Source organism: Zeugodacus cucurbitae, chromosome 3 (genome assembly GCF_028554725.1).
Source record: "Zeugodacus cucurbitae isolate PBARC_wt_2022May chromosome 3, idZeuCucr1.2, whole genome shotgun sequence".
Classification (NCBI taxonomy): domain Eukaryota; kingdom Metazoa; phylum Arthropoda; class Insecta; order Diptera; family Tephritidae; genus Zeugodacus; species Zeugodacus cucurbitae.
Window position 1 is genome coordinate 67,565,719 of NC_071668.1, and position 21,240 is coordinate 67,586,958.

General features: G+C 35.3%; 3 protein-coding genes across 14 annotated transcripts in view; 2 read left to right on the forward strand and 1 right to left on the reverse strand.

Annotated features, from left to right (window-relative positions):
• The window catches only part of Hnf4_1 (peroxiredoxin-6), a 69,790-nt gene extending 60,978 nt beyond the window's left edge, over window positions 1-8,812 (forward strand). For 6 of the 10 annotated variants that reach the window (XM_029040295.2, XM_054227597.1, XM_029040296.2 and 3 more), the window contains 4 exons: window positions 550-886; window positions 951-1,447; window positions 1,510-1,647; window positions 1,760-3,013. In XM_029040295.2, coding sequence (XP_028896128.2) covers window positions 550-886; window positions 951-1,447; window positions 1,510-1,647; window positions 1,760-2,955 — 2,168 coding nt within the window. In that variant the 3' untranslated portion in view covers window positions 2,956-3,013. Of the gene's footprint in view, window positions 1-549; window positions 887-950; window positions 1,448-1,509; window positions 1,648-1,759; window positions 3,014-7,483; window positions 7,640-7,731; window positions 7,847-7,901; window positions 8,078-8,142; window positions 8,336-8,399; window positions 8,473-8,536 lie in introns of those variants that run through there. The other 4 variants (XM_011184436.3, XM_011184438.3, XM_011184431.3 and 1 more) reach the window with 3 other exon arrangements.
• A 261-nt stretch (window positions 8,813-9,073) lies between these two features.
• LOC105212449 (congested-like trachea protein) lies at window positions 9,074-18,792 on the forward strand. 2 transcript variants are annotated; one of them, XM_011184427.3, is made up of 6 exons: window positions 9,074-9,286; window positions 9,367-9,503; window positions 9,563-9,709; window positions 9,762-10,194; window positions 15,601-15,780; window positions 18,388-18,792. In XM_011184427.3, the coding sequence occupies exons 3-6, from the start codon at window positions 9,596-9,598 to the stop codon at window positions 18,573-18,575; spliced, it is 915 nt and encodes a 304-aa protein (XP_011182729.2). In that variant the 5' UTR covers window positions 9,074-9,286; window positions 9,367-9,503; window positions 9,563-9,595; the 3' UTR covers window positions 18,576-18,792. The 2 variants fall into 2 exon arrangements, with proteins under 2 accessions (XP_011182729.2, XP_011182730.2); XM_011184428.3 differs by lacking the exon at window positions 9,367-9,503 and having other exon boundaries at window positions 9,081-9,286.
• Igfals_7 (slit homolog 2 protein) lies at window positions 10,290-14,936 on the reverse strand. 2 transcript variants are annotated; one of them, XM_011184425.3, is made up of 4 exons: window positions 14,652-14,936; window positions 13,679-14,231; window positions 12,411-13,252; window positions 10,290-11,744 (listed from the first exon to the last, which is right to left on the reverse strand). In XM_011184425.3, the coding sequence occupies exons 1-4, from the start codon at window positions 14,691-14,693 to the stop codon at window positions 10,884-10,886; spliced, it is 2,298 nt and encodes a 765-aa protein (XP_011182727.2). In that variant the 5' UTR covers window positions 14,694-14,936; the 3' UTR covers window positions 10,290-10,883. The 2 variants fall into 2 exon arrangements, with proteins under 2 accessions (XP_011182727.2, XP_011182726.2); XM_011184424.3 differs by having other exon boundaries at window positions 10,291-11,744; window positions 13,679-14,234.
• Window positions 18,793-21,240: the final 2,448 nt, after the last annotated feature.

Consider the following 21,240-nt stretch of genomic DNA (forward strand, 5'->3'; position numbering starts at 1 on the left):
AATCGTCGTTCATCAATTGTTGGTATAGACAATAGACTCGACGTAGCCTCACAGGAAATAGTCTAACGACGTCAAACCGCACTACCGAGGCGACCAATTGACTGGACCATTTTGTGAAATACCACATTCACCAAACTTGGTTTTCAATAAATCGAATGTGGTATTTGCTATGTGGCTTGTGGCACCGTCCTGTTGGAACCACATATTGTCCAAGTCTATATCATCCAATCCGGGACGGTTCTCACTAAGCGGTAGCGATTCCCATTCACAGTAACCAGTCAGTCTTAATCATCACGGAAGAAGTACGGCCCAATGATGCCTATGGCCGATAAAAACTCCGAATTTCGGTAGTCAATTTTAATAATTTCGAAAAGTTTATCTAATTTTCAAGATTTATGTTGCTTTCCTATGGTCTGTCAAAAAGGCTTAGGAGGCATTTATGTACAAGAATTTGCCACTTTTGAAGTATATACAAATTTGAGGGCCCTATTTATAAATTAAACTAAATTCAACTTGAAATTTAATATTCTCCCCCATTTACATTTCCAGATGCCGAGGGACACATGATGCATGGCATTGAGCCGGCACTCTCGGCGCTCAGCAGCGCTTCCGCACACAGTCCAGGCGGCAGTCAAGCGCTGAGCCCCGCACTCAGCCTCAATGGCGGCAATAGCAATAGCAATGGCAATTTATCGACTAGTGGCAATAATACTGTAAGCATTAACAACAACAACTCATATGCGCAAAATAACAACGCACAAACCTCAACGGTTTGTGCAATATGTGGCGATCGCGCCACCGGCAAACATTACGGTGCTTCCAGTTGTGATGGCTGTAAAGGGTTCTTTCGGCGCAGCGTGCGCAAGAATCATCAATATACCTGCAGGTAAATGCAACACGAATGCTAGTGAAAAATTGAGGATTTTTTATAAACTATTTTTAATTCACAGATTCTCACGCAATTGCGTTGTGGACAAAGACAAACGCAATCAGTGTCGCTATTGTCGTTTACGTAAGTGCTTTAAAGCGGGCATGAAGAAGGAGGCAGTGCAAAATGAACGCGATCGCATTAGTTGTCGTCGCACGTCCAACGAAGATCCTGATCCGGGTAATGGTTTGTCCGTCATCTCGCTGGTTAAGGCAGAGATCGAGAGTCGTCAGTCGAAGGCGGGTGCCGCCATGGAGACCAATCCCAATGAAGATCTATCCAATAAACAATTCGCCAGCATTAACGATGTGTGCGAGTCGATGAAACAGCAGTTATTGACGCTGGTCGAGTGGGCCAAACACATACCGGCCTTCAATGATCTACAGCTGGACGATCAGGTGGCGCTACTACGCGCACATGCGGGCGAACATCTGTTGTTAGGGCTTTCGCGACGCTCCATGCATCTGAAAGATGTGCTGCTGTTGGGCAACAACTGTGTCATCACAAAGCATTGTCCAGGTAAGTAACGGAAACTAAGTCAGGCGGCAAGAAATGCAAGTAAATTTCTTTTTTCTTTGCAGATGCGCGTCTCTCGCCGAACTTGGATATTTCGCGCATTGGCGCTAGAATCATAGATGAGCTGGTGTTTGCGCTGCGCGATGTGAATATAGACGATACCGAATTGGCATGCATTAAAGCACTGGTGTTTTTCGATCCGAGTAAGTTGATATTTTTTTTTATTTTTTTAGCTAAAATTTTTAGAAACACTTTTTGATATGATCTGTGTTCACAATTCACTAAACTTTCTTCATTTCTTTGCTAATCTTCTAGACGCCAAAGATCTCAAGGAGCCACAGCGCGTCAAGACGTTGCGTCATCAAATCCTTAACAATCTTGAAGATTACGTGTCGGACCGACAATACGAGTCACGCGGCCGTTTTGGCGAAATACTCTTAATACTGCCTGTACTGCAGTCCATCACATGGCAGATGATTGAACAAATACAGTTTGCGAAAATTTTCGGTGTCGCACACATTGACTCGCTGCTGCAGGAAATGCTACTCGGAGGTATGTCTAGATCACTCTTCCACGCACCGCACTATTTCCACACTATGCGTAATTATCTAATGTACTCCACCTTTGAAGGTGAACTGGCCGACAATTCGCCACTCTCGCCGCCCGGCATAAATAGTTACAGTCCCACACGCACTATGGATGGCAATCATGTGACGTCCACACTGGATGTGCTCACCTCAAGCGCCAATGCGGATCATTTGAGCGCTTGCATGGACAGCAATAGTTTGGATGCACAAATGATGTCGCCACTACTTGAGAATATCTCATCACCGCCCCCACAATACAATCAAATGCGTTCATATCAGTCGTCACAGCGTACACCGCAACAGCAGCAACAACAACAAACAGTTAATAATAACACAATAACAACACTACACACACGTTCCATACATTCACCACACCTACACGACACCGATTCCAACAATGTAGACATGGTTAACGGTGCGGCTGCTGCCAACAGATGCATGGATGATAGCAGCATGTATACAAATACAAATGCCGTTATGCGTCCACTATCAACCAGCAGCAGCGCACACAATATGCCACATATGCCATCAACGAATATGCAACATCCACATGCTGCATCATCACCTAGTCAAGCGATGCAAACGGCTGCTTTGATGCAACAACACTCACCGCCGCTGCATCGCAATCATCCCTACCAAAGACCGCAAGAGCAGTTGAATGCCGCACAACATAATAACGGTGCTGTGGCGCAACAGTTACGCAATCCGGCGGAGATGACACTGAACGAATACAATAGCGGCAGCGCGGAGGAGATGTTGCGACGCGCGCCACTCAAAATACGTGGACCGGATGCATTGAGCAGCGGCGCCGGTGGTGCGGGTGCTTATATGATGGGTGGTGGCGGTGGTGTTGGTGGTGGACTGCATGATGGCGAGAATGCGTATCGCATAACATTGAAGCAGGAACCGGAAACGGGTTATTGAAAAGCGTAAAGCGATAGCTCTCTATATAAAAATTATGGCTGCAAACAACAACAATAAGTCATACATATATTATTAAAATTAAAAAAAATTGTGAAAATGTAACCATTTAATATGAAATGTCAGCCATGTTGTCTCAAGTTTGTTGCCAAATTTGGATTTTGCCGCCAATCTAAGAATTACAACTCGCTACTTGTTGATCGCTTAATTTAGCAATAAATACATATATTTTTTAGTCATAATGTTACATGGACTTCCATATATACAAGTATATAATACAGACAAACCTACATATATCTATATACATATATTTTTTCAACTACATAAAAAAAAAAACAAAAACAAAAACATCAATATAAATATAAAATATATTATTATTTTGGTAGCGTGTTTTCTATTTTCAAGCAAATTTAAATTGTATAAGTTTACAATAAATCTTGTTGCAATCTTTGTTGCCTTTAACAGTTAAGTAGTTAGGTTTTATGGAAATTTTGTTGTTATGAAAACTTGTTAAACAAAAAAAAAACAAACACAATTTACTTTAATAGGGGTTAAATAGGTAAAATTTGTATAATCACAGTGGAGTTTTTGTTGGACTATTTTATTTTTATTTTATTTTATTTTTTTTTCCTATAAAAATAGGTTAAGGTGAAAATTGAAATAAGCATTTACATGAAATATTTTTTACAATATTTGTACTGCAATGGATCAAATTATGTATGCAATAATGATTTAACGTAAAAGAAATAAATTAGTTTTATTGAAAAAAAAATATATATATACTATGCAAATGCGTTTATTTATGCCAATATATACCCGTGAGGAAGTGAGTTATTAAGTGCAAGTTTTGCTGAATACGCAAAAAAATTGCTAAAAACAAAATATCTTATTTCCGTTGGATGTTTTATAGCTAAATGTATAAAGTGTATATGCGATGAAATGAGCTGATATGTAAATGTGCGTTATACAAAAAATTCCAATATTATAATATTTTGTATGCACGTAATAACTATCAGTTGTGTCCAATCCCGGATGAATTAATAATGAAAGTCAGTGCAATTTTTTTTCGCTAAAATGTGTTGCCCTTCAGTAGAAAAAAGGTCAAAGCTACGTGTGTGTGTTTTAAAGAGAAAAAGTTATTTGTAAATCTGTTAAAGGTTCGCAGCTGTAAACACAAATTAGAGTAGGAGAAACGGTTGATGCGATTTAAATATATATATATATTTGGCGTAGCCGAATCCACCAGAGCGCGCCACTCATTACTCCTTTTTGCTTTTTGGCGCCAACTGGAAACACCAAGTGAAGCCAGGTCACTTTGCACTTGGTCTTTCCACCGGAATGGAGGTCGTCCTCTTCCGCGGCTTCCTCCAGCGGGTACTGCATCGAACTCTTTCAGAGCTGGAGTGCTTTCATCCATTCGAACAACATGACCTAGTCAGCGTAGCCGCTGTCTTTTTATTCGCAGAACTATGTCAATATCGATGCGATTTACTGCATACTAATTAACAATAGAATATTTCGATATTTCTCACTAAATTAGAATTTATTTGACGAAAACGAAACGAAAGATATTTTAATCTTCTATACTCTTTAAGTTTAAAGCCTAACAATAAGTATTAAAATCTTGAGTATATTTGAATTGACAGCTTTAACCAGTACAAGGTGATCGCCAATTATTTTTGTCATATAATCTCGTTAAATCAAGCTAAAATTTTATGGAAAGTGATTAAGAGCAACTAGAGTTTTAATCTATTTACTTTTACATTAAAGGCCGATATCCGATTAACAGTCAGATTGTTAAAGGGTTAGGGGTAGTCAGGATTCTCAAAAAATCAATTTTTCTCTGAAAATCCGATAATTACTTTTCGAGTTATTCGACAAATAACAAAGAGCGCCAAGGCACTCCAACACACTAGTGTCAAACATTAAATGCGTTTATCTCAAAACTATGTTTTTTTAACTGGTGACAACTGACAACTGGTGATGACAACTTGATAACCGCTCAGTTGATTTTAATGATATTCATACAGCTTTCAGAATACATAATAAACTCAGGCTTGATCCGAAGGATTTTTTTTTTTTAATTTCGATTTTTTAAGATCAATTAATGCCCGGATTCACAGTCAATGCTTAGGATGTGCTTCAGATAAAACAGAAATATTGCGTTTTACAGTTCATACTTAAGTTCTGCTTAAGTACTGAAAATGGGAGACTTAAGCAGTGCTTAAGTAGCAGCTGATTTTTGTTTTGAATATTGACTTATTTGTCAAAAAAATAAAATAAAAATAATTTGCTGAAAAAATTTTTGGAATCACTTGCATTCAATGACGGTTACATGCCTTCCTGCGAGTTGCAATAGGTGCTCCCACTCGCTTGCGGTGAAATTCGGTGTCCTTTTATTGTTTCCCACCATTTCCCAGATTCTAAATTTATTCGTCGCAAAGTTATTTGTCACCAACAATAATTTCAATTTGTCAGATGGTATTTGTAAACAAATGTTTTTCATTGTGCTGCCATATATCATAATAGAATTTTATAGAAAATAAGCATCGACTGTGAAACGCAAATGACTACTCAGTCATAGTGATGAGCGATATTGCTATTTTTAAATCACTGTGATTTTATATTGCTATTGTGATCACAACAAAAAAAAAAACGAATTTATGAGAATTTATACTCCACATTTTGTTTTTCATTTTTTACATTTACATTTTTATTAATTTTAACAATATCCAAAATTTACCTGCTTTTGTAATCACTATTAACTAATTAATAAATTTTGGGTACATTTAACTGCTTTTGTAATCACCGTATCCAAAATTATCGAAATCACAACTAAAATATCTACTGTGATCACTGAACAGTGATTGATACTTTCGAACTGCTATTGTTACAGTGCTCGAATTAGAATCACTGAACGATATTCCTACAATGATCGAATTAGAATTACTGAACTGTTATTGCTACAGTAATCGAATTAGAATTACTGAACTCTTATATGTAATGTGATTGAACAAAAGCACTGAACTTCTCTATAGCTACTATGATCGATCTCAAATTACTGAACTGAAATTGCGATTGTAAATCACTGATATTTACAAAAATTGATCACAGTTGTTATATGTGATTTTTCAATCACAGTGAAAAAATCACCGGTAGTGAAATATCGCTCATCACTACTCAGTCAACAACAATGCTTAGCTAAGATTTTATTTGGGCACAACTTAAGTACGAACTGTGAAACCGGGCATAACTGCTGATTTTTTCCCGAAAATCTAAAAACAATTTCTCTGAAGCCGCCATTTTGTTAAATTTTGAAAAAAAAAAGTTTCGAATCAGGCCCATGATTATCTATTTATAAAACTAATTTCTTTATGCGATTGATTTTAGATGAATCTCCAAGGACTTATGATTGTCACCGCAAGGACCTTTTTTTGTAACTGGGTCAACACAGACAGCTATAACTTTGGAAATTATATATTTTTTTTTTAAATTTTCGTGACTTTAAGTCCAAACATTGTATAATAATGCCATATTATTACTTTTGTAATATGACATGATTTAATATCAAAAAAAAAATTACTGAAAATTTTTTTTCGTGTCTCTGACTACCCCTAACCCCTTAAGCTATTAATTTTGTGTAGTAAATAAAAAATCCGATTTTCCTTATATAAGAATTCTAAGTACATTTACATGTCTATACGTGTTATGTTTATCTTACTACGTCGAAGACTTGATGATGAAATGAGAGATTTATAAGCAATTGTTTCATATAAGTATTTAATATGCATAAATTTGTGAGAAATATATTCTGCCCGTGTATTGGTGTAGTTTCCAAAAAAGCAACTTACCTTATGGCTACTGCATTGCATCTATACACAACACTTCAATCACAGCGTTTTCACTTACAAGCATGTATTGTACATACACAGAGAAAATATTTCAATTATTCTATGAAAATGGTTATAATTCTATATCAAAAGGCACTTTTTAACTTAATATTTTCTTATTTGCACTCAAAATATATATATTCACACAAATTCATACATATAGCACAATTCCAACTTTCACAAGAACAAATTGTCGTTCACGCTTCATGTGAGCCACCAGATATAGAATTACAAATATTTCCGTTTCCTACACTTCCTTTAAACTTATTTATATACTAAATACATAATATAGTTTATGTTACACTTATTTTTGTCACAAAACAACTGAAAACATTTCTTTTATTACTAATTTGGAACAAATAAAATTCCACAAATTTCAGACTTCCTACTTCAGCAAATTTGCCAAATTTACCGCTCGTCAAACAAGCGTTGCCATTTCGTTAAGCGGATATGCGTGCTCTTCCGTTGCCACTTTTGCACAAAAGAATTGATGTTATAGAACAAATATCTATTGATTTCGCTGTTTTAAATTTGTTTAAGTTATGTTAAATTTATAATTTAAATGTAAAATTAATTTATCGTACATGGTACATATATACATTTTATAATTCAACATCTAATTAACAAAAATATTTGAACACGCTTAAATTTATGGTAGCACCGCACAGAAATCATTCCACTCGTTCCACAAGCAATTAGCAACAATTTTATTACTAGCCGGCCGGCAACTAGTTGAATTTCGCAAATTCCATTTATTTTTTTGTGGGGACGCTATTATTATATTATATTCAATTTGTGTAAGCAATTATTCAATTAAGCGCTATTATATGCACGCTATAACAATATATTCTATTAATCTATTAATAATTCCACGCTCTTTTGTTTGCAGTTTGTGACAAAATGACGGCTTCCAGCAAAGCATTGAATATTGGTGATGAATTCCCCAACTTTCAGGCCGAAACAACTGTGGGTGCCATTGACTTTCATGAGTGGATTGGCAATTCGTGGGTTAACAACATTATAATTAATTTGGAGGATTTACGTCTATTTGTTTTACAGTTGGGCCATTTTGTTCTCGCATCCAGCGGACTACACACCCGTGTGCACAACTGAGTTGTCGCGTGTAGCTACACTTTTGCCGGAATTTGCTAAACGAAATGTAAAACCAATAGCTTTATCTGTTGATACTGTTGAGTCGCACAAAGGTTGGATAGAGGACATTAAAAGTTACGGTGGTAAGTACATATATTGAATATTATAATTATTTAGCATAAATGCAAATGCATTTGTGTTTTTATAGATTTAAAATCCTTTGACTATCCAATTATTGCTGATAACAAACGTGAATTGGCTGTCAAATTAAATATGCTGGATAAGGATGAGTTGAATAAAGATGGCATACCACTAACCTGTCGTGCAGTATTCATTATTGATGATAAAAAGAAATTGCGTCTTTCAATTCTCTATCCAGCTACCACTGGCAGAAATTTTGAGTAAGTCTTTTGTTGCTATTACTAAAATTAAATAAATTTACTCTAAATATACTTGTATTTGTAGTGAAATACTGCGTGTAATCGACTCGCTTCAACTCACACAAAATAAATCGGTAGCTACACCAGCTGATTGGAAGGTATAACTTGTACATAGTCAATATTTTTTGCTTTTATTAAATACATGTTTATTCAATAATTTAGCAAGGAGATGCTTGTATGGTTTTGCCCACTGTAAAGGAGGATGACATTTCTAAACTATTTCCAGCTGGTGTTGAAGTAGTTGCAGTGCCATCAGGAAAGTCTTATTTGCGTAAAACACCACAACCATAGATGTCTAAAAGCTGGTCTGAAAGTTAACTGGTTGTTTAAAATGTTCCTTTGAATTTGATTAAGGTTGTGCTGATGTGTGTTATGAATTCCAAATTTTGTAATAATTTTAATGGATTGTTGATATTCTATTAAAGCTGAAAACTGAAATTTTTCATTAATTGTTACTCTTCAAAGCGTTTTTGAATGTTTATCGCAAACAAAATAAAGAAATCGGTTTAAATTATATATGCATCGCAAAATTAATTAGATTTTTTATTTGTGTACAGTTTACATATAGAAACAGTTTTCTTAACAACTTTTAATTAAAAAAAGCGGCTTAAATAATATTGCACAATATTTTTTAACTGTCGATTGTATAGCACTGAGTTATCGATAATTTTTTATACTTCTTATTTGACGTTTTAAAATTGCTACCCTGGCGGTATTTGTTGCACTAGTGTATTTAATTCATTAACATTGAACAATTGGACGTATTTCACAGCATCACAGCAGCAGCAACAGATTTCCGTATCACACGTCTGCACGATAGTGAAAGTACTCAAGGAAACGTTTTGTATTACGGTTTACGCCACCAAGAACGGTCATATAAAGCATAGTTTAGTGGCAGCAAAATACACTTGGGTATGTAATGCAAACTGTGCCAACATTGTAAATATAATCAGCTGTAGTTGAATAAACAACATCGCCAATATTTTCCATAGTGTTATCACGAAGCATTCACAAAAGAAATTGAGTGCGTTCCTAGGTTATGCGTATCCACTAACCATTTGAGAGTATACTGCCAAGTACAAAGTTCAATTGTGCGCTGTCCAATTAGAATACATATCACATATTTCTAGTACGTATTGCGATTAAAAGCATGACAATTCATATTTATTTATTTATTGTTTATTAAAGAATTCAATAACACAACACATACGAAAACAAAAAATGTCCGAGGCACCTGCACAAGAGCGTAAAGCTAATCCCTTCAAAGCTTTTCTGAGTGGCGGTTTCGGTGGCATATGCAATGTGCTTTCTGGTCATCCGCTGGACACCATTAAGGTTAGTAAACATTTAAATAACACAAACTCACGCTAATATTTTGACTGCTTAGGTGCGCCTGCAAACTATGCCACGACCAGGGCCTGGTCAGCCACCACTATACACCGGTACCTTTGATTGTGCTGCCAAAACAATTAAGAATGAAGGTTTTAGAGGCTTATACAAAGGTATGACTGCACCGCTAACCGGTGTAGCACCAATTTTTGCCTTATGCTTTGCTGGTTACGCGTTAGGCAAACGCGTACAACAAACTGGTGAAAATTCCAAATTAACTTACTCGCAAATTGCTATTGCGGGTTCATTTTCTGGCTTGATGTCAACGGTCATAACAGCGCCCGGTGAGCGTATAAAGTGTTTGCTGCAAGTGCAACAAGCATCTGGTGGTGAACGCAAATACAAGGGTATGCTCGATACCGGTGTGCAACTCTATAAAGAGGGCGGTATACGTAGTGTTTATAAGGGCAGCTGTGCGACGCTTTTGCGCGGTGAGTAGTGTGTAAATATTTTTGTATTGTGTTGTGTTTGAATGAAAACTCATGTTATTATGGAAAACCAAATTCTTTATTTTATATTTAAAATAATTAATACAATTATAAAAAGGTGTATGAGCATGCTTTTTAGTGTTTATGCTTAAATTTTTAAGTGAAGTGCTATGTTTACATATATTTTTGTGCGATTTGAAATGTTGTATGTATGTGTGTGTAGTTTTTTTTTTAACAAAATTAAGAAATAATTGTTTAAAAAAGCGTTTTTAATATGATGGTGATTAAACTACAAAGTGATATAATTTTTTTCATAAAATATGCTCTTTCTTCGTTGCAATTATTAAATTCTTGAAACAATTTTTTACCTTCAGCATACGTACATATATATATTCAACTTTTCGAAATATTTTTGTAAACCATACATTTGTATTCGATACCTACACTTCTTAATATGTTACAATGATTTTTGTGTGCTTAAATTAATGCATAGTATAACGAACTAATCATAATGTGATAATCTAACAATTAATTTCTTTCGTTTGTTTATTTAACTTAAGGCTTTAAAACCAAAGTTCGCTTCTTATCTATCAGGTTTTTGTAGACATAAACTTTAGCGCTTCATTTAAATTCACATGACGTCATTGTTTATGAACATCATATACTATTTTTTATTATTATATTATTTTGCATTAATATATATCATTTGATATATCATTGTCTTCCTCTTCGTCTGCAAAAACATGTTCCACACGTTTAGCACGTTCTTGTTGTACTGCATATGTCAATGTATTCCGTTGCGTCATTGCGTTAACGGCTGCTGGTCTGTTACGCTGTTTATCCGTCACACGCACAGCGTGAATTTGTGTTTGGTTTTTATCTTGCATCAATTTCAAATTGCTTTGCTCAATTTTACGCCAATGTGGTACAGGGAGTTTAACACCTGGACGTGGCAATATACTGTTTTGTTGTTGAATATGTTTGTGTTTTGTTGTCACCACACGTCCGGGTCCACAATTCAACTGTTTATGTATTACGTAGAAGACGCTACGTTCGTTATGATTGCTACAACGTGGCGCAAAGCGATTGTCATAGACGTAACTGTCCACACGTCGGCATGAAATTTGCTTACCCGTTGTATAGTCGGTGATGCAACGTTTTGTGCGTGAACCACGCACCTGATTGGTAATCTTCGGTCGCCAATTAAACATATCGCAACTGCATTCCCACGGATTTTCGCTAAGATGCGCTAAACGCAATTTCGGACGCAGGAAGAATGTGTGCGGTAATGTGCGCAAGCGATTGCCTTGCAAATAGATTTCTTCCAAATTGGGTTGATCATCCAGTAGACCTGGTGGAAAGTAGGAGATGTTGTTATAGGATAAATCTAGCACCTCTAGTGCTCTACATTCGATAAAAGCATCCATTGATAGCTCTTGTATGCCACAATGGCTCAATTCTAATTCGCGTAGCTTGTGTAGACCGGCAAAGGCGTCGAATTCGATGCTGCGTATATTGCCATGCAAAGTCAGCTTCTCCAGTGCAGTTAAACCCTGTAAATTGAGTGTGTTTAATTTAAAGTGAACTTAATTGATTTTAATGTAAATTAAATGAGTAAGAATGAGTGGTGAGCATTTAGTATACTTCACATGACTCTGAAAAAAGATATGGGACCTTGTATTGATTTATGGACGCGTACATTTATTGCTAACTATTTTATGTATTGTAACCTTTAACAAGTGAATGAGATTTCTATGAAAAGTATGCGTGGCTTAGAACCAATTTTAGCGATTCTTAAGTTTTACTAAGAATTTAATAGGTGAATATGATTTGGAAAGAATTTTAGTGATTCTTAAGTTTTGCTAAGAGTTAATATGATTTAAAAGGGCGTACTATGAAAAGTAGGCGTGGCTTAGAATCTATTTTGCTAATCTTTCGTTCTTACTAAGAGGCTCTAATAGAAATTTAATATAATAAACTCGATTTAAATCAATCGATAATCTTGAGCTAATGATATTTAAACTGAAAGGTGGCGTGGCCACGGATTTAATTAAATATTTTGTATCGAACTTACTTTTCCTTTTGGCTTTAGGATTGACGAATTGCCTCTTGCTACTTTTGAATAATACCGTTAAATGGCTTATGGGCGTGGTTGTTACCCAATTTAAACTGTTCTCATATTATAGCTTAAACTCTTAAATATGATGCTTTCCGCTTACCTTAAACATATGTTGTCCCAAATTCCCGACCGACACATTTCCAATATGCAACGTTTGCAGCTCCGACAACGATTCAAATGGTTGACTGTTTTTCAAACGCAACGCCATCGTTTTCGAATCGAAATGCATGGCACGTGTGGAGTTCATCACCCAGAAACTGGCTGGCAATATATTCCGTATGGGATTATTGCGAAAATCGACGCGCAACATTTTCGGAAATGGCGGAAAAGTACGCTCACTCAACTTATCCAAACGATTATCGCTCAAATCGAGCACCTCTAACTCCAGCAGACCGGCTAAAGCGCGATAATGCAAATCAGCTATTAAATTGTGCGCCAACGACAGCGTCTGTATATGCAAAGCGCCATAGAAGGAGAACGGTGGCACCTCACTAATACCATTACGTTCCAGCGATAAATGATCCAAAGCGGTCAGTCCATCAAACACCTCCCAACGCAATTCGTTCAATTGGCAACCGTGTATGCGCAACACTTGCAAATGTTCCCAGCCATAGAAGGTGGGCATGCGCGCCTTTAACAGCTCTTGTTTGTAAATATCATAAGGCACTATATTGTCATCGTAATCGTCGAGTGGCGCAAAGGCTAGCGAATCCAAATCGTCATACGACTCACTACGTGGCTTATAATCGTAACTATCCTTGGGATGTATGGAATCCTTTGGTCGTTTGTAGTCATCGCTACCCAACAGTGTGACCGATTCGAAGTTGGCATATTGCAGAAAACTAAGCGGTTGATCGAAGAGTACGCGCAGTGAGCGATTGAGGCCACCGCGCACTTCCAAGGTGCTGAGTTGATTGAGTGGCTTCAGCGTGCTCAGATTGACTGTTGTTTGTTTTGTAGTGGCAAGAAAAAAGAAAAAGAGGAGGTGTAGAAAAAAATAAAATAAATAAATGTATGTAGCTACTGAGTCGTTTGATATGCGCATACATAATTTGTATAAAGGCGCGTAAACATTTGCTTATCTTGTTACTGAGCATTTTACAAAGCGCCGCTCTGGTCTTATCGCAGAGTGCAGCTATCCTTCACAGCATGCTTACAAACAATTAATGGTTATTTTTTTTATATTTTTGTGATATTTTTTTTTAATTTTTTTTATAAATTTTTTTATAAATTTTTTTATAGATTTTTTTTATAATTTTTTTTGATAGATTTTTTTTATAAATTTTTTTTTTATTTTTATGTTTTTTTTTGTTCATTCAATTTTTTTTTTTTATTTTTGTTTTATTTTTTTTATACATAAATACTCACTGCTCTTATTTCTACCACTGCTGGTGTATAGCAATATTAATGCATGCAAATCATGTGGCAATTGCTGTATCAGCTCCTCCACATCACTCTCCTCTTGCAGTATACAAGTAGCCTGTTTCATATAAAGATTCGTCAAGTACGCATCATCATCATCATCAGCATCATCATCACTATTGTCGTAGGTGGCCTCATTACTGTTGCTGCGCACACGCTCATTTGCCCAAATATCGTCGCCTTGCTGCGCACCTGATCGTCGCGTTTGCATGTGCTGTATCCAACGGGAGATGGATAGCTCGGCGAAAGGCGCATACTGGCAGACACAGCCCATTGGACATTGTAGCGTGTCGATTGCCAATTGTGGCGTGGGCTCATGTGGCAACTGTAATGGGGGCACTTCCGTTCGTTGCAATCGTTGTATCCGGTGTGTAGCGACTTCATTGTGTGCACGTTCGACCGCGTGTGGTCCCAACTTCTTATGCTGTTGCTTGAGCTGTTGATACTTTTGATATTTTGTATGTTGTTTGGCGTTGATGCGTGCCGCATTGACGTTGTGCTGCTGTGGGCGTGTTTTTGTGTGAAAAAAATAATTAAATTTTAGCTTTTTTACTTAATTAGAAAAAGACAAATATTTTTTTGTCAAATTATTTTTTTTAGTAAACTTTTTATTGTAAAATAATTTTGTATAAAATTTTTTTTATAAAATTATTATTTTTATTTATAACATTTTTTTATTATTTTTATTTATAATATTTTTTTTTATTATATTTTGAATTTTTTTTTATTTTTAATAATTTTTAATTATTTTTTTTTTTTGTAAAATTTAATATTAATTTAATGATTTATGTGCAGTTAAGTGCAACAAATATGCACATAGCTAACTGCAATTTAATAAAAAAACCTTATTTTTTGCTTTCTTTTCTTTTTATTTGCTTCACTTTAATTTTTCAGTCTTTTTTTATTAATTTTTACTCACAATCAACAACACCAAAACTAGCAACACGTTAATCCACTGCATTTTATAGCGTAAAGTTCTCACGTGTTACGTTGTTACCGCGTAATAATGTATATTTTTAGATAAACAATTTTTTTTTTATTTATTTCTTACACGTCACGCTTCTTTTTTTTAATTTTTTTTTTTATAATGACATCAGTAACTATCTGCTGCACAGCGCAATTTCATTTTCTTCTCACTGTTCCACGCCAGACTTGGTGCCCAAATAATCCGTTACCCACTGGCTTCGAACGTTGTTCGGTTACTACCGAGCACTCTATAATTATTGTAAAATAATTTCGAAAAAAAAATAAAACAGATTAGCATATTGCACAAACACAGTGGATATGTGCGTGTGTGTGGATAAGGAGGAAATACAACATCCTTTTGACTTATCGCGCCTTCAGTATTAATACATGTTGTTTTCATTCAGTGCGCTCTTTAATACACATGTATAGGCTTACTTATACTTATGTATTATATATATGTATATGTATATAAATATGTATGTATATAAATAACTATTTTAATATTTAAACTATGTAAACACACAGATATACGCATGCCTGTGTCTGTATGCATTTGTATATTTATTTCTAAGTATACATTATTTTTCATAAGAAAATGTGGCACAAGCTATTTTAAGCTAATGTGTCTACGAATTTGTACTGTTATATAATGTACATATATTATTTTATTCATAACTCTTTCAATTTGTTACTAACCATTTTTCATTCATTTGTGTGAAAGTGCAAAATAATATTCCTTCATTCATTGGTGTTGTGCTGTCTAACTGCTAAGCCATCATAAGTCTGCATGTATGTATGCAAGCGTGTTTTAAATATGTCGCATATTATTATTGCATATGTGAAAAAAGAACAGAAATAATTAATAAAAAGCATATCTTTGTTATGTATGTGGCCTTTTTTAGATTTGCCCGCAAACGCCTTTTATTTTCTCGCTTACGAGTACATACAAGATAAGGCTAAAGAGCAGACTGGTAGCGAGAAGATTAGCGTTACTTCGACGATTTTCGCCGGTGGTGCTGCTGGTATAGCATATTGGTTGGTCGGTATGCCCGCCGATGTGTTGAAGAGCAGACTGCAAACAGGTATGTTGAAAAATTAATTAAATTTTGATAAAAAAAATAATAATTTAACTTTTTAAAATATGTATTTGTTATTAAAATTCTTATTTTTTAGTAAACAATATTTTATTTTTTATATTAAAATTATAATTTTTTCTATTAAAATCTATCTTATTATTAAATATTTATCTTATTAAAAAATATTTTATTTCTTTATTAAAACTATTATTTTTTTATTAAAATTATAATTTTTTATTAAAATTATTATTTTTAATTAACAATTATTCTATTTTTATCTCTAGTTTAATCTCTTATTAAAATAAGTAAGGAAAGGGTAAGTTCGGGTGCAACCGAACATTTTATACTTTCGCAATTTATTGATGTAATTTTGTAAAGATAACACAATTCGACCCATACATTCGGCATATAGTTCAATAGAATAACGAAAATCATCATAAAGAGTATATGAGTACTGAGGTAATTTCTGAACCGATTACACTTGTTTTCACCGCCAGGATACAATATATCGAAGACTATACGCTCATGTAATTTTATATTACCTAAAATTAGGTATATGGGATCTGGGGGAAGTTATGAGCCGATTTTAACCATTTTAGTTACAGAGACAAACTGTTATAAGAAAAAAATTCAGAGGGAATAAATTACATTAAAATATCTGAGAGATTTACCTATATTTTCGGTGAAAAATTACGCTTAGGCACTGAGTTCTTCATGTTCGAAATCAGGGGTCTTGAAAAGTCATAATCCGATTTTGACAATTTTTCCACAAGTGATGTCACAGCTCAAATGCAGTATTTGTGTAAAGTTTTATTCTTCATTGGTTCCTAATATATATATTATAAAGTGAACGAATCAGAAGAATTCAAAATTGAGTTATATGGGAAGTAGGCGTGGTTGTGAAACGATTTCGCTCATATTCAACCTGTGTCATCAGGGTGTCAAGAAAGTGTTATATACCGAATTTCATTGAAATCGGTCAAGTAGTTCTTGAGATACGGTTTTTGACCCATAAGTGGGCGACGCCATCCCCATTTTCCATTTTGTAAAAAAAATCTCAGTGCAGCTTCTTTCTGATATTTCTTCTGTAAAATTTAATGTTTCTCACGTTTTTCGTTAGTGAGTTAACGCACTTTAAGTTATTTTCAACCTAACCTTTGTATGGGAGGTGGGCTCGGTTATTATCCGATTTCTTTCATTTTTGGACTGTATAAGAAAATTGCTAAAAGAAACGACTGCAGAAAGTTTGGTTTATATAGTTTTTTTGGTTTGCATGATATATACAAAAATCCTATTTGGGGGCGGGGTCATGACCACTTAAAAAAAAAAAATACATCCAAATGTGCCCCTCCCTAATGCGAAGTTCCAAAGTTTATTTTTATAACTTTATTTATGGCTTAGTTATGGCTCTGTATAGGTTTTCGGTTTTCCGAAAGCAACCTTCTCAGGGTGCCAAGGAATATGTGTTCCAAGTTTCATTAAGATATCTTAATTTTTACTCATGTTATCGCTTGCATGGACAGACGGACGCACAGACGGATATATAGCTTTTTTATACCCTCCACTTAACTTATGACCTGAAAAAATAAGTGGAGGGTATAAAAAAGCATTTCAAGGTATCTATTAATAAAGGGTTTTTCAACAAGAGAGCTATTGGCTTGGGATATCAATGAAATTCTTTATTCCTGTGAAAGTACATTCTATACTATTATCTATGGTACTCGATTTCATTAGCATGGCCATCACTTAGACCATAGACTTGAAATAGATTAACGGCGTCAAATTGCACGACCGAGGCGTCCAATTGACTGGGCCATTTCGTGAGATAACACGTTCACCTAACTTGGTTTTCAATAAATCGATTGTGACATTCGCTGTGTGGTGTGTGACGCCGTCCTGTTGCAACCACATATTGTCCAAGTCCACACAATTCCAATTCGGGCCAAAAATTTTCGGTTATCATTGAGCGTTAGCGATTCCCATTCACAGTAACGTGCCGGACTTGATCATCACGATACGGCTAAGATCTTTTCGTAAAATTCGTCTCAACGAGGTCACAGAGATGTCCAACGCTTGAGAAAGACGTGTGAGAGACTGATTTCAGTATTCCTCAATTCATCCGCCAGCGGAATGCAATATTCTCCACACTACGGGCACTTCATTGTCTCAGAGATTCGGAAACATTTTGTACTGTGCCGGTGAATTCAAAATTTTCAATTAGATGCTCAATTGTTGATCTGACAGGACGATTATGACGACCATGAATTTGACATAGCGCTCCTAAAGTTGAGGCCACTGGCTCTGAATTTCGGTAGTAAATTTTAATCATTTCGACTCGTTTGCTGTGCCTATCGGTCTACTTTTGTAGCGTCGCTTTTGAAAAACCCTTTACTTTTATGCCTTACCTAATATTTTTATTAATTTTATTTTTTTATTATATTTTAATTATTATTTATTTTAAGTTTTTATGTTTTTTCCAAGATTTTATTTTTATTAAATTCGATTTTAAATTAGTTTCATTATTACATTTATTCTGTATTAAAAGATAATTCTTATTAATTTTCTCAAAGTTCTACATTTCCCTAACCTTAATAATTTCATTTCCATTCACAGCGCCCGCCGGCACATATCCAAAAGGTGTACGCAGCGTTTTCAAGGATCTCATGCGACGTGATGGACCCTTGGCACTATACCGTGGCGTTACACCGATTATGTTGCGTGCCTTCCCCGCCAATGCGGCCTGCTTCTTTGGCATCGAATTGGCCAATGACGCCTTTGATGCCATCGCTCGATTGTTTTAGAAGACCAATGAAGTTTCTATAACACTAATTTTAAATAGTGCACTTATAAATATTTGAGGAAAAAAGGAGTTGCAATAGTTTTTTTAATTAGCAAGAAATTACCACTATTTTCTTAATGATTATTATTTTCATATTGTTGTTGTAGCGATATATAGTATAGGCTTTTATAATGCATAGAAAAAAATATGAAAATATACAAACTTTTTGGAAGAAATAACTTTGTGTATATTTTTTTTTATAATTCGTACCACTTTTTATATCTTTGTAATATCGAAATATTTATGCGTCGGAATAATATTTATCATTATTTTCCAGATGTGCCATCAAATGCTGTATATTTTGCAACGTACGAAGCATTTCAAGATTTGATCAAGCAAAAATTTCCAAATATGCAAATGGAGGTGTTATCAGCAATTTTTTCTGGCGGTATGTCTGGTATTGCCTACTGGGTTGTCGGTATGCCGCCCGATGTGCTCAAGAGTCGTCTACAGACAGGTGCGATTTTTATTTTTCGTATAATTTTTCTATATATGTATATGAAGGACACAAATTAGGGTATGTTACTCCCTATACAGTCGGGTCTTCGTAACTTTTCTAAAAGGCCTTTCTATAGATAACCGCTTCTCCAAATCGGGTTTAACGAAAGGTAGAATTTATAGAGATAATGACTCATTTTGGTAAGACATGATATCATCCTTCTAAAGCTAAGGCTTCCATGTTTCTTCTTTAAGTCACTTCTCAACCCCAATCCGAAATGATTTCTTGAAAAGTTGTTGTTGGAGTAAGTTTCTGAATATACAATCTTTGGTCAAATACAAATTAGGGTTGGCTGCGGTTACGAAGGCCCAGCTGTCTTGGAAAAACAAGAGCATTTAGATTATCCCAGAAAATCTATAACAGTATTTAGAGATAGTTAGTATTTGTATATTTTTTCCCTTACACAGCACCACCAGATAAATATAAACATGGCATACGAAGTGTCTTTGTCGAACTAATGCGCACCGACGGTCCATTCGCACTCTATAGCGGCGTAATACCGGTAATGTTGCGTGCTTTTCCAGCGAACGCCGCTTGTTTCTTCGGCATTGAGTTGGCGAATACATTCTTCAAAATAGTCACACCCAATTTTTAAGGTAAGTGGTTGAAGTGTAGTTAAAATTGTTATAAAACGGGAACCGCAACTGTGGAATAAGCTCCTAAACTTCAAATAGTCATTTGAGAGTTCAAGTAGAGCCTCAAAGTGAATGTGTCCCAGAAAACTTCCAGAATTCTCCGTTTCAAGCAGGCGCTATCGAAATTATAGTTGATATAAGCCATTTGAGACATGAGGCTAGAATGACAGTTTGAAGATTAGAAGTTGTCGATACTCAGGTGTCTCTTATTAACTATAATCTTTATATTTAAGGGATTATAAAGCATATTTTTATACTCTCGCAACATGTTGCACAAGAGTATTATAGTTTAGTTCACATAACGGTTGTTTGTGTCACCAAGAAATAAAACAGCTCGATATGGGGTTATATATATATGTATAAATGGTCAGAATGACGAGTGAAGTTGAAATTCGGATGTCTGTGCGTCCGTCTGTCTGTCCATCTGTCTGTGCAAGCGATAACTCGAGTAAAAAATTAGATATCTTAATGAAACTTGGAACACATATTCCTTGGCACTCTGAGGAGGTTGGGCAAAATCGGTCCACTGCCACGCCCACAAATGGCGAAAACCGAAAACACATAAAGTGTCATAACTAAGCCATAAATAAAGTTATGAAAATAAAATTTGGTACAAAGGATCGCATTAGGGAGGGGCACATTTGGATGTAATTTTTTTGGGGAAGTGGGCGTGGCCCCGCCCATGTATATATCTTGCAAACAAAAAAAATGTATAAACCATACTTTCTGCAATCGTTTATTTTAGCCATTTCCTTATACAGTTCAAAAATTAAAGAAATCGAGTAATAACCACGCCCACCTCCCATACAAAGGTTAGGTTGAAAATTACTTAAAGTGAGTTAACTCAATAACGAAAAACATCAGAAACACCAAATTTTACGTAAGAAATGGCAGATGGAAGCTGCACTCAAATTTTTTTACAAAATGGAAAATAGGCGTGTCGTCGCCCACTTATGGGTCAAATCCATATCTCAGTAACTACTCGACCGATTTCAATGACATTCGCTATATAATATTTTCTTGACACCCTGACAACACGGTTGAAAAATGGGCGAAATCGATTTACAAGCACGTCAACTTCCCATATAACTCAATTTTGATTCCTTCACTTTATAATATATACATAAGGAACCGATGAAGATGGCGGAATAAAATTTTACAGAAATACTGTATACCATCTGTGGCTTTACTTATGGAAAAATTTTCGAAATCGGACTATAAATTTTGAAGACCCCGGATATCTACATGATGAACTCAGTGCCTAAGGGTAACTTTTCACCGAAAATATCGGCAAATCTTTCAGATATTTTAATTTAATTCAGAGGACATTTTTACTCCTACCCGAACTTAGACTTTCTTTATTGTTATTGTATTAATTATCTGGAACCAATCTGGAGAGTACCGTTGGTTCTTTGGGTGTTGGTTCTTTCTAGTCATATATCCGTTGGGATGAGTGGGTCTAAGCTAACCTGATTTGCTCGGAACTTCTTCTA

Excerpts from the sequence above, each read along its gene's own strand:
- LOC105212449 (XM_011184427.3), top strand. The coding sequence starts at position 9,596 with ATGTCCGAGGCACCTGCACAAGAGCGTAAAGCTAATCCCTTCAAAGCT. Across the intron at positions 9,710-9,761 it reads ATCCGCTGGACACCATTAAG|GTGCGCCTGCAAACTATGCC; the intron begins GTTAGTAAACAT and ends TTGACTGCTTAG. Across the intron at positions 15,781-18,387 it reads GAAGAGCAGACTGCAAACAG|CGCCCGCCGGCACATATCCA; the intron begins GTATGTTGAAAA and ends TTCCATTCACAG.
- Igfals_7 (XM_011184424.3), bottom strand. The coding sequence starts at position 14,693 with ATGCAGTGGATTAACGTGTTGCTAGTTTTGGTGTTGTTGATT. Across the intron at positions 14,235-14,651 it reads TAGTTTTGGTGTTGTTGATT|CAGCACAACGTCAATGCGGC; the intron begins GTGAGTAAAAAT and ends ACACGCCCACAG. Across the intron at positions 13,253-13,678 it reads CAGTGGTAGAAATAAGAGCA|TCAATCTGAGCACGCTGAAG; the intron begins GTGAGTATTTAT and ends AACAAACAACAG.